The 13,242-nt window shown below is 32.0% G+C and overlaps 1 protein-coding gene across 1 annotated transcript; it reads left to right on the top strand.

Moving 5' to 3' along the window:
- Positions 1-6,280: 6,280 nt before the first annotated feature.
- LOC11407715 (UPF0481 protein At3g47200) lies at positions 6,281-11,811 on the top strand. Its single transcript, XM_003628022.3, has 2 exons — positions 6,281-6,532; positions 10,055-11,811. Exon 2 carries the CDS (start codon positions 10,163-10,165, stop codon positions 11,567-11,569), a length of 1,407 nt encoding a protein of 468 aa, XP_003628070.3. The 5' UTR covers positions 6,281-6,532; positions 10,055-10,162; the 3' UTR covers positions 11,570-11,811.
- The last annotated feature ends 1,431 nt before the right edge of the window (positions 11,812-13,242 follow it).

The following is a 13,242-nucleotide window of genomic DNA, read 5'->3' as shown; positions in this document are numbered from 1 at the left end:
ATTTTGTTTGCATTTCATTTGTCTAAACCAAGTTGATTGGGCTCCAGTGGTAAGGAGCTCCTTCCAAGGACGTACCTGGGGAATACCGGGTTCGATTCCCAGGGGAACAACACTTGGCAAGTGCGCATGCCTCTACGCACGAGCCGGATTAGTCGCCCACCTTTGGTGGGTCGGAAACCGGTGCGAAAACCAAAAAAAAAAAACAAGTAATGCCTTTAATACTTAGTATGATTGCTATCATTTAATTCTACATTCAATTGGTAAGATTCCAGAGATTTAACCAAACAGGATGTATAAATAGGGAAACGGATCCCCTCCTTCAAAACTCTCTCCTTCACTAATTTATGGCCATTGGATCAATCAGAAGGTAGATATAATAACATAAGTAAATAAATAAATAACTTAAAACTTCTGCACTAATTGGGCGGGATTTTTCTACTCCAACACCACGATACTTCAACATGCTTCCTCAATGCTTACACAAAAAAACGTTTTTTTTTTTTTTTTGAACTACAACCCTTCAGAACAGTATCCATTGCTTGAAAAGTGAAGATAAAAAACAACCACTGCAAGTCAGCAAGAGGATGGGGTAAGGAAAAACCTATGTCCTGTTCAGCGTCATCAACATCCCGTACTCGAAGGTCGTATCACTGTCGTGGGCGAAGGATGGTGGAGGAGTTCCGTTTAATATTTTCCAACCTGTATTCCGTCGCCGTCAGCTCATTACCTCGTCGTCGGTGTCAGTTCTGTCAACACTTGTTACTGTTGTGATTGAGTTCGGATTTGAAGTTGTTTCAGAAGTAAGGGATTTGGAACCACAAAACAAATGTAATTTGGAGTTATTTTGTCTTTTAATATTTCCACCATCTGATTGATCCAATGGCCAAAATGTAGTGAAGGAGAGAGATGGAGAGAATTCTGAAGGAGAGGATCCGATTTCGTATAAATAGTCTCTAAATTTTGTAAAATCTGTCAATTTAATCTCTCTCTAATATGAAGTATTGAACTGATGGATTTTATAAGTTTAGATATTAAATTAAGTTGATGTTTTACTCATTATGTCATCAATCATCAAAATATATTGATTGATATTTATAACAGAAAATGGGTGAGGCCTACGTTACTCTCTCTTGTTTAGAGGGTAATTTATCCTCTCATGATATCAATCAATCAAAATGTAATATACCTAGGTAACATTAAATGTCAAATAAATGAGTAGATTTTTTCTAAAAATAAAAGAGTTAATCTTAATTATTTTTTTGAAGGAGAGTTAATTTTAATCATAAGGTAACTTTTAATACTTTTTATTTTTATTTTTATTTTTTTGAAACAACAAATGATTTTTTTTTTTTATATTAAGGTGTTCAATCTTAATTAATTTACACTACAAGACTTATAACAAATAAAATTTTACATCAAATTTCTTTCATCTGGATGTCCTTAAATTCATCATTTACATTCATAGAATTTCTTCCATTCTAGAACCCCGAACGTGAGAACAAAAACATCTCATTCTTTCAAATTTCTTCTTCTTTATTCTTCCATATTGATCAATTTTTGTTTCTTTTTCATTCTTCTTCCCATTTTGATTGTTCAATTTTGTCGTTTCAAATTGCCGCAATTTTCAATTATCGTTGTTTCTAGAACCGCGTCAGGTATCGTGACTTATTTTTTTTTATTTAAGCAGCCAACCTAATAAAATCTGTTAACACGCATAGACATGTCTCACTATCAGCAAAAGCCTTTAAGTCCAAATAAAAAAACAAAAGCCTCATCACATAACCATTTCAGCAGGAACCAAAAAAATGCTTGCAAACTCCCACAACATCACAGCGGCAACACCTGCTAGCAGCCCTCAAATTACAACGGATGATTTACTCAATTGTTATAATTAACTACCTCACAACCAAGAAAAATAAAATCAAAAAGAAAAATCAAGTCATCATACCTGACGTTGTACTGGAAATAACGGCAATTCTCACGATATTTAAAATCATGACGATTCTCACGAAAATTGAAAAATGCGGCAGTTGGGAACGACAAAATTGAACAATCAAAATGGGAGGAATAAATTTTATGAATTTAACTGATAAATTTAAGGACATTCAGATGAATGAAATTTGATGTGAAATTTTAATTGTTCTAAGCCAGTCCTGTAGTGTAAATTAATTAAGATTGAACACCTAAATATAATTAAGACAATATTACATTATGGGTCCTTTATCTTATTTGTTTGTAACACTTTGGTCCTTTGTCTTTATATTTTTTCGTTTAGGTCCTTTATCTCTCTTAAAAGCACATATACATCTTTTTTCGCATTTTTTTATTGAAAAATACATAATTTTATTTTTAAAAATATATTTTTATTAAAGGAGAAAACTTAGGTACAATTCCTTAGGTGCTTTTCGTATGGTTCTTAACTAAATTCACCATGATTTTCTCAAATCCATAATATTCTCAAAGTTAGTTATATCCAAAAAAATATGTATTTTTAGTTAAGAACCATACAAAAAGCACCTAAGGAATTGTACCTAAGTTTTCTCCTTTATTAAAACTGAAAAAAAAAATCCAAAAATATGATGAAGATGTTCATCATCTTCATCTTCTTCCTTTGAATCTTCATCATCTTCTTTAAATAAATAAAAAATCTACTAAAATATATCTCCAAATATCGTGAATTAATGTTATATTCACCTCAAATCTTATTTTAAACACAAAAATCAAAACCTTAATTTCACAAATGTTGCAAGGCGGATGGTGGAGGCTTAGTCACTGGCGGAAGAGTTAGACTTTACGAAAGTTAAGATTGTTCTGGAAACAACAAAATTGATGTGCAACGCTGCTATCAATTTTGGGGTTATTTTTATGTCGGACTTGAATATTGAGTTAGAAAATAATAATAATACTAATAATATACAGCGTGACAATTTATATAACTAATTTTTTTTTTTGTGATGAAACTAAATCTCTTTCTCTATAGGGGTTTGATTTTTGTGTTTAAAAGAAGATTTGAGGTGAATATAACATTAATTCATGATATTTGGAGATATATTTGTGTAGAAATTTCTTTGATTCAATGAAGATGATGAAGATTCAAAGGAAGAACATGAAGATGATGAACATATTCATCATATTTATGGATTTGTTTCATTTTTAATAAAAAGATATTTTAAAAAATAAAATTATGTATTTTTTTTAATAAAAAAATGAGAAAAAAGATGTATATGTGCTTTTATAAGAGATAAAAGACATATGCGAAAAAAAATAAAGATAAAGGACCCAAGTGTAACAAATAAATAAGATAAAGGATCTCTAATGTAATCATGTCTATAATTAAATAAAAATAAAAAGTATTAAAAGTTACCTTATGATTATAATTGATTATTTTTTTTAGAAAAAAAATTGACTTATTTATGACATTTAATGTTACCAATGTATATTACATTTTGATTGGTTGATATCATAAGAGGGTAAAATACCCTCTAAATAAGAGAGAGTAATCTAAAAAAAAAAAACCAAAAAATGCTTTACTCATTATGCCATCAATCGTCAAAATATGTCCATTTATATTTATATATAAACAAAAAACATGTTATTTTTACCTACGACTACGATATTAACTTTTTGTGGTTTACAAATCATAAAGATAAAAACATTCAAAGTCACACGATTCACCCGCGCATCACACATTTGGGAAGATTTGTGTTGAGGGGAAGGTAATATCCGGAAGTAATGTTGGCAGCGAAGTGTTTATACTCAGATTATCTCTAACGCCATCGGACATGAGAATTCCTTTCAAGTTTTAAAGAAGGTAATTTTCTTTGTTTGTATCATATGTAATGACTATTAACAAGAGTCAAAGGCAGTCACTTGACATATATTTTTCAATGTCTGTATTTTCGCATGGACAATTGTATGTTGTTGTATCAAGAGTTACTCCAAGAGAGAGATTGAAGATATCAATCACATGAAGATGGTGAAGATTCTGATTTCACATCCAATGTCGTTTATGAGGAAGTATTATGTAATGTTTGATATAAATGATATCATGTAGGTGATGATCAAACTACATCGATCGTTTGTTGCATTTTAGTAGTTCATACACTATTATATAATGTAATGTAATGGATTCATTGGTTGACACTGCAGAGGATGTAAAGGAACTTAGATTAGCCGATGTACTTCAAAACTTGCTTGGGAGCGATGAAGAATTGGCAAATCTCTTCAATGATGTGGAACTGGAGTAACATTTCGTTCAAGTCTAAATGGTTTAATGGAGAACTAAGGCTTCCTATTTTTTTGTTCAATGACGTCACCTTATTTTTTTCGAAACTTAGTAGCATATGAGATGTGTCCAGATGTTCATTACAACTATGAATGTTGCTCGTTCTTTAGCTTCATGGATTCATTGGTTGACAATGCTGACGATGTAAAAGAGCTTAGATCAGCTGGTGTATTTCAAAACTTGCTTGGAAGCGACAAAGAATTGGCAAAACTCTTCAATGATTTGGGTGATGATTTGCCAATAAAAATGTATTGCCACATTGACTACACAAAAGCAGTAGCCTATAGCAAGAAATATATTCTCATCAAACATGAAATTGAAAAAAATTACACAAATAAATGGAAGATATGATTGGCTCAAGCTTGCAATACTCATTTCAATACACCATGGTGCATTTTTAGCCGCTTTACTAGCATTGATTCTTACTTTCATCCAAACTTGGTATGCCATACGTCCTAAATGAATATCAAGATTCTAATAAAATAACTGTATTTGTGTTGAATTTGTGATGTTGAGATCCAAATTTGCCGAGCTTACTTATGTATCGGTTGTTGGACGTATGGATGCTTTTATGCCTCGTAGTTGTTTGGCTGTAGCGGGGCGGGACCTCCGTTCCATGTCTGTAGGCTGTTTTGGGGCGTCGCCGTCGTGTAGACGACGCTCCTTTCTTTGTTCATTTCTCAGTGCGTCTTGTTCGTCTTGTACAAGTTGTGCACATTTTTAAATAAAGTTGAGCCTTTACAAAAAAAGAATCATAATTTCATTAAATTAGAATGCAATGACCCTGATTTACATTTAGTAATGTAATGATGTGGCTGGTGATTAGTAATTAAGTTAGACTCTCGTGCTAATCTATATTTTCATGTTTATAGAACTTTTACTAGTGTACATCTTTTGTAACTGTTATATGTTGTTATATATAAAGTTTGATCATACAAAGTGAAAAAAAAAAAAAAAAAAAAAAAAAAAAAGTAGAATTTCATGATTCAATATCTTAAACCGTCTATCACAAGTGATTGTTGTTCAATGTATGTGACTATGTGAGTGAGTATTTTAAACCCTAAGGTACTGAGTTGGGCGTCTACTAATTAAAAAAACTTAATGGCATGGATCGACTCACGAGTGTATTAGGTTTAGGGTTTGTTTCCTTTTTTTCCTCTCCTTATCAAATCAACCTAAAGCAATTTATCTATAAAATAAGGGTAATGATAGATATAGCGAAAGACATGATCCCAAAATGATCGCATGGTAGTGAGATCCATTAACTTTCATCTACTCTTGTGGTTATATTGCTTTGACAAATCCAATAGCTGTAATTCTTTTTGGGATGATTTCGCTGTGAGTTGCCTTGCGATCAATAACATCGCCCATAAAATAATGAACATTATTTGTACGGTCACAATCACAAATTTAATTTGTTTAGACACACGAAAAAAAAGGAAGAAATAAAAAAAAAAAAAAAAAACAATTGTGTTTATTATTATTGAAAAATTTGGTTAATGAGTTTTTGTTTGTGTGTCTAAATGAGCTGGATTTGTAAGTGACTATGCAAGAGTTATCCTAAAATAAAAAGCATTAAGTATTTTTTTTATTTTATATAAAAGCATTCCTAACACAAGATTAATATAATGTCCTTTTCAGACTTTGTATAGCTGGACTAATTAAAATATCATCCATTGATGGACGAACTAAGAGGCATTGGATTCTTAATGCATGTTAAGTTAAAGGTGACCAACATAATTTAATGTGACAAATCAAAGTATAATTTAATGTGATAAGGAGTACCCCTAACAAAGTTATTTGACAGATACAATTTAAAGTAGAATCATATACGATGTGTGGATCATTAAATCAGTTACGAATAGTTGCACACCACTTGTCACTCCACTAAAAAATGAGTGGATTAGAAACTAGGTATGAATAAAAACATTTCATAAATGCATCTGTCCAACATTGCATTATTCATCCTACTATAAAGTATCCTCTAAAAGAAATCTTACTATAAAGTATATCATCATGCTTTATTTACATCCCAGAAACGATATAACTAATTTCACACTAGATCTTTCTCCATTTCCATTTTACTTGCAATTCTTGGACCTCACAATTTTCGAAATCTCCTTTCATAAAAAAAAAACTTATAGAATCTCTTTTGTTGCATAATCAGCATTTCTTCCTTTGTTACCTAGTACTAGTAATTTCACTGCTGCGTTGGAGTGTTGAAGTTTAGTGACTCTATTGTAAAAGGTACTATAGCTAATGTATTTGTTTCTATCATTTTTATTATTTGTTCTTCAAGTGTTGATATATGCGATTTCAACCTAGTTTCTTTTTCTCTGCATGATAGTACTTGTTTTAAATACTTCTCTTAACTATATGCAGTAACAAATTTGTAGATCTCAATTTTAGACATACTTTTAAGTTTTAACCCCTACACATATTTCTTAAAAACTACATCTATCCGAATTTACTTTTCTTGTGTTCTGATAGATAAATTCGAACATAGTGATTTTTAAGAATCATAAGGCGAGCAAACAGAAGCTCCCTTCAATTTTATTTTAATTTTAATTGTAATACCTTTATATTTTGAATATTAAGTGAATTAATTATTCTTTGGTCTCGTGAAAAGAGTGGATGTCGTATCATAACGAAAAACTAATCTAAAAGGCTTATGCTCGCAGCGCAATAAAACATGCACAATCTACTATTGGAACAATCATTCACTTCACACCCCTTCTTCGTGTGCGGGTGCTCTTAACAACTTGGGGCACCAATTCAAACAAAATTATAATGTTTCCATGATTGTCATTTCGTAAAGCTCGACGGTTACGGTTCCTGCAACCTTAACCGTCGAGCAACGACTCTTGCCATTAACAACGGCACATGCATGTCCTCACTATATAAGGAGACTTTTTATAGATTCCAAAGGTACGATATTTTGCTACATTTAATCCATTTTCTTGTTGTTGACATGCTGATTTGAGCGTCAGAGTGTCTACAGGTACACCCACCCTCCCCCTGCGATCCAAGCTTACAAACGCTATAAACTATTGTACCAAACACTAGTCCTCTTATCAAGTAATATTAATGGGAAACTAATAATCCTCATCTTTTCACTCACAAAAGACCAAAACTACACAAAAAACCAAAAAAAAAAATCTTACTAAAAAATGGTTGACGGTGTGTCCACACAACTAAGGAGCAAGGTCCGGCGCGTCCATCGTAACGAACAAGCCTTGACTTTGTCCCCTACTGACAGCCCCAGGGAGGAGACCCATCAGAAAATATCACAGTTGGTAATTCCTCTCTCCAAGGCACCGTTTTACGATCCTTCACCAGTAAAAGAAGGAACGAACAACATGTCTTCTACAAACGCCTTGCTCAGCAACATCATCCAGACCTTATGTCAACAAACACAAATGATCGATGATCAAAACAAGTATGGAGATATCCAAAACACACGTCGAAGGTCTCTCGCCCCCAGACGAGTTGTTTGTTCTCGCGCTTCCCAGTGTAGAAGAAGGGGAAAGAGCCCAGCTTTAAAGAGATCTAGATCTCCCTGACATCCTCTGAAGGAATATGCAAGAAGATCAACAAGATCACACCGTTCACAAAGGCACACGTCCAAACACTCGCGATCCTCATCTTACTCATATGTTGATTGTGCAACATACGAGCTCTTCACCAGAAGGATTAGGGAAACTCGAACCCCCACCTGACAAGCACATTGAGAACATCGAGAAGGTGCTTAAATACATAAATGTGCGAGGGTTTGTCAATTGATAATTGTTTGTGACCACACTCGCATATGAGCCATATAAAACCTAAAAGGGAAAGATGAAAAAAATGAATTTAACATTCAAATCCACCCTTCCTTCACCGATCAGGTCGATTCCGCGAGGAAAAGTTTGAATATTCGTCGCGAACAACAAGATCCCTATCTATGACTTAAGAAAAAGAGAATATGGTTTAATACAGAAAGCGACCACCACCTACGTCAGCGTCTACTTTACTCTAAGTCTAAAACCACCATATCGCACTTACTTTATCCCTCAACTGTGGGTTCCCTAAATTCTCTAGTATAGTCTTTAGTACAATTATTTTTTGGGTATAAACCACACTAAGAAATGCATAGATAAAAGTAGAAAGATAAAGAGATAAAAATTTTAAAAATAATCTTTGATTGGATGTTCTAGCCAAATGACGGGGCCTACAGTGCTTAACCGCCATTCGGCTAATTTCACTGGTTTGCGCAATAACTCCCTTTATAGTGGTTTCATGATGTCTCACGTTCGAGTTCAGGCTCCTCTCCTCAGCTTCATCTGCTGACAAGGTCCTTTTTTACTCATCCCCACTAGAGATTGTATATCCTCCCTCACTCGTTCATAAAAAATAATTATTAACGTTCAACGATCGTGGGCTTCACGTCATTTTCTAATCCCATTATGCTTTAACTAAATTTTAAGCCTTTCACGACACATATTCAAAGTTAGTGACCTTGAAAACAAATCAACTCTCCTTCACTTGACTTCTCTAGCATCGACAATCCATCCTTCACTCAACTGAGGTATATATTATTTCTTTTGAAAAAATATATATAAAATATGTTATTTTTGGATTTCCGAACTGTTGTATTTTGCATTTCCAAATCTATTTTGAAAAGTAATTTTCATCTATCGAAGTTGTTACTAAATTGAGTTACGACCAGGTCGCTCTCTTTAGGACGTTTCGTGGCACTGCCCAAAATTGTGCAAGGCAGACTATCAACCACGCCGCCTCCAGGATAAAACAAGCTCAGCTACAATTGTACGATTAACTACTGCACTATAGAAAACCGTTCAAGAATTACACTCTCAAATATGGCTATTAAGGCCATTCTATTATATGGTACTGTGACCATTCTATTATGGTACTGAGACCATTCAAATATGGTGTTACCACCACTCTAACTTTTAACATCTTCAAATGTCAATATGGTATTTCAACTACTCAAATATGGTGCCACCACCATTCTAACATCTAACTTCTCGAAGAATTTATTTTTAAGATCATTCTTAATTTTCGAAGGGACATTTTACCGAAAAGGGACTATGATCTTAAAATATTATTTATTCTGAAGGGACATAAAAATATCAAAGGGACTATACTCTTAATACCATTTTTAATTCCGAAGGGAGATTATACCGAAAAAAGGACTACTGTCTTAATTAGAACACTCTTAATTCCGAAGGGACAGAAAAAGAAGATGAAGAGAAGAAAGACTCGTCAACACAAGTCAAGAAAGTGAGAAGAGAGAAAAAGTTATCGACAACTCAATAGAACTCTTTAGTCCCATATAAAATAGAACACACACAATGTTTAAAGTTTAATTACTTCCATGAATAAAGAATAACAATTATTATTATTTTCCCCCACACTCTATTTTTTCAACCTTCCAATTGCTTTCCATCTTTACACCAAAGTTCCAACAAAACATTTTGAAAAAAAGTTATAATAATAAAGTATCAAGATCTCTAGCGTGGCCGAAACCTAGGTGGAAAGCTTGATGTGTTAGCTGTTGTAGAATTTCTTTTTCAAGTTCAACATGACCTTTTTTATAAGTATATTAAATATTATCCTCCTTACAGATCTATTTCATATTCATATTTTAACGTGCTAAATTTTCTAAAGTCCGATTGATGATATATATATATATATATAATTTCTTTTTTCAGGTTAAATCTTATCTTTCTTTTACTAATATATTAAAATGCTTTATTTCTGTTGTAGATAAAGATGAATACTTAAAATACAACATAAAATATCTGTGGCAAATTCAAGATTTAGAAATTTAGTTACTCAATTCAAAAGTTATCTACTATTCAAAAGTTATCTACTATGGATAAAAGACTTTCGCAACTCAAAGAGGCACAAGAAAGGTTTGATCGAAATAATCGAATTTCGATTCCTAAGATCCAAAGGGTTCCAATATTTTTGCGGCAAAATGAAAGATTTTATAAGTATTGTTCACCAAAGATTATATCATTTGGTCCTATTCATCACAATGCTAAAAATCTGAAAGAAGGAGAGCATTACAAGCTTCTATGGACATCAATATTTGTTGCTAATTATGCCAAAAAAATTGATAAAGATGATAACGAAGCATGTAAGCTTTTGCTTAAAAAGATTGAAGATAATATTGAAAATGTGAAGAATATGTTCACTGAGGATGCAATTGAAGGCTACAATGATAATGATCTTGCTTGGATATTGTTTGTGGATGGATGTTCTTTGCTACACTTTATGGGAAATGTTGATGACCAATGCCCGAATGCCCTAAACCTTAAGTTTGACCAACTGATGCACATATGGAGAGATACTTTATTGTTGGAGAATCAACTTCCAAGAATAATGCTTGAGATTCTATGCGAAGAAATGGGTATTGATTTGGAATTTTTAATTAACAATTCTTTTGATATGGGTGAATCCAAACGACTTGGAATGGTAATAGTCAAATTGGAAAATCCTAAGCCCTTTCATATACTTGATTTTGCTCGTTCAGTGTACTTGCCACCCAATATGGTTTCCAACATTGAAGAACATGGTAAAATGGAAACACAATCTGAAGGAAGTGAACACAATTCGATGAGGAAAAATAAAACTCAAGACCAAGAAGATATTGATGAGGAAGAAATTAATTTGAATTGGAATACTTATAAGAGCATACGGGATCTAAAGACAGTAGGAATTCAAGTGGTAGCAAATAAGACAGATGAGTGGAACTGGAGTAACATTTCGTTCACGTCTAAATGGTTTAATGGAGAACTAAGGCTTCCTATTTTTTTGTTCAATGACGTCACACCTTATTTTTTTCGAAACTTAGTAGCATATGAGATGTGTTCAGATGTTCATTACAACTATGAATGTTGCTCGTTCTTTAGCTTCATGGATTCATTGGTTGACAATGCTGACGATGTAAAAGAGCTTAGATCAGCTGGTGTATTTCAAAACTTGCTTGGAAGCGACAAAGAATTGGCAAAACTCTTCAATGATTTGGGTGATGATTTGCCAACAAAAATGTATTGCAACAATTCCTACACAAATGCAGTAGCCTATAGCAAGAAATATATTCTCATCAAGCTTCAAATTGAAAAGCATTACACAAATAAATGGAAGACATGGTTGGCTCAAGCTTACAACACTCATTTCAATACACCATGGGCTATGATTGCCTTTTTAGCTGCATTACTGGCATTAGTTCTTACTTTCATCCAAACATGGTTTGCCATAAATCCTAGTAAATAAAAGAAATATTCCAATTAAACAAATATGTATGTGTGTTGCAACAAATTGAGGATATTGTGTCACCTGCTCATATAATAATTTCGTAGTATTGGATCCACGTTTCTTTAACAAAATTAGAGTGCAATATATCAGTTGTATTTTGTGATGTGTTATTTTTAATTTGTCTTATATAAATTTGAAGTTTCATGTAACTAAAGTATGTGATCCATACTGATTTGAATGAATATATTCAATATTTGAAATCATGGTTAGGTAATAGGCCACTATGATTAAAGGATGGCTCATGAAAGTATGGTACCCATAATTGTTGGAATTATAGCAAAATTCTTTGGTAGTTTTACATGAGAGGTTCACACCTATCCTATTGAGTCTAAACACTATTATACCTCTAAAATTGACTTCCTATGATTGTTGAACGGTCACACCTATATATTAATATTTAACAGTTACTTCAATTCTCCAAAAATAAAATAAAAAAACAGTTACTTCAATTCTAAACAATAATGAATAATAAAGTGGATTTTTATTTCCATGCTACATTTTTAAATTAACAAATAAAATATTAAATTTAATAGATTTTTTTTTTGTTATATATTGTATTATTGTCAGCGTTGTTGAAATAGATAATCATGGTTAATTTGATTTTTTATAACTTGAAAGCTACAAATATTTAGTTTTTTTTAGTTTTAATTAAAATCAAAATTTCATTAAAAAAAACCACCGTTCATAACGTTAGCGCAATAAAAAGAGTGTGGAAAGTCGAGTGCCCGTCTTTTCACCAGTACTATATATAAAGAAAACAATCTCTTTTAACTTTTTTGGGCTTACCTAAAAAAAACTTCTTTGAGCTGGATTTTTCTTTCCAAAAGTGCCCTTAATATTCAATAAAAATAACACATTAACAAATTGATAAGAATAAATTTAAATATTAAAAAAATGTAACAAATACGATATGAATATATATATTTTCCTTTATCATTTAAAAAGTATAACAAACTAGATGAGCATATTTATACTTACTTTTTCACTATCCCAATTATACCTTTAAACAACTTTTTCTATAATAAAGATTGTTGTTGGTGTGTTATATAAAAAAAAATTTGGCTAAATTACATTTTTGGTCCTCTAACTATTTAATTTGTATCAGATTGGTCCTCTAAATAAAAATTGATTTATTTCGGTCCTCTAAGTTTCTCACTGTTACTACATTTAGTCTTTTTTGTTAGTTTTATTCAAATAAACGTTAGAGCTTGTGTTATGTGGGTCCTCTAACTTTATTTATTAGTATCATTTTGGTCCTATGTCTTGTTAAGGTATTATGATTAAATAGTGACTGATATTATTGGTAACTGTTATGGTTCATGTGTATGTGTGAAACAGGAGGTCAGGTACCCACATAACACAAACCCTAACGTTTATTTGAATAAAACTAACATAAATGACTAAATGTAGTAACAGTGAGAAATTTAGAGGACCAAAATAAATTAATTTTTAGTTAGAGGACCAATCCGATATCAATTAAATAGTTAAAGGACCAAAAAGGTAATTAAGCCAAAAAAATTACATTATATATTTTTGTTATATTGTTGGTGTCGTTGAAATATATAGATAATCATGGTTAGTTTGATTTGTTATTACTTGAAAGCAATAAACATTTATATTTTTAATTTTAA

The sequence above is a fragment of the Medicago truncatula genome, chromosome 8 (assembly GCF_003473485.1).
Source record: "Medicago truncatula cultivar Jemalong A17 chromosome 8, MtrunA17r5.0-ANR, whole genome shotgun sequence".
In the NCBI taxonomy this organism is placed as follows: domain Eukaryota; kingdom Viridiplantae; phylum Streptophyta; class Magnoliopsida; order Fabales; family Fabaceae; genus Medicago; species Medicago truncatula.
The sequence above is the reverse complement of the archived record's forward strand: the minus strand, read 5'-3'. Positions and strand labels throughout refer to the sequence as shown.

What these genes read in the sequence shown, in the direction of transcription:
- LOC11407715 (XM_003628022.3), top strand. Translation starts at nt 10,163, where the DNA reads ATGGATAAAAGACTTTCGCAACTCAAAGAGGCACAAGAAAGGTTTGAT.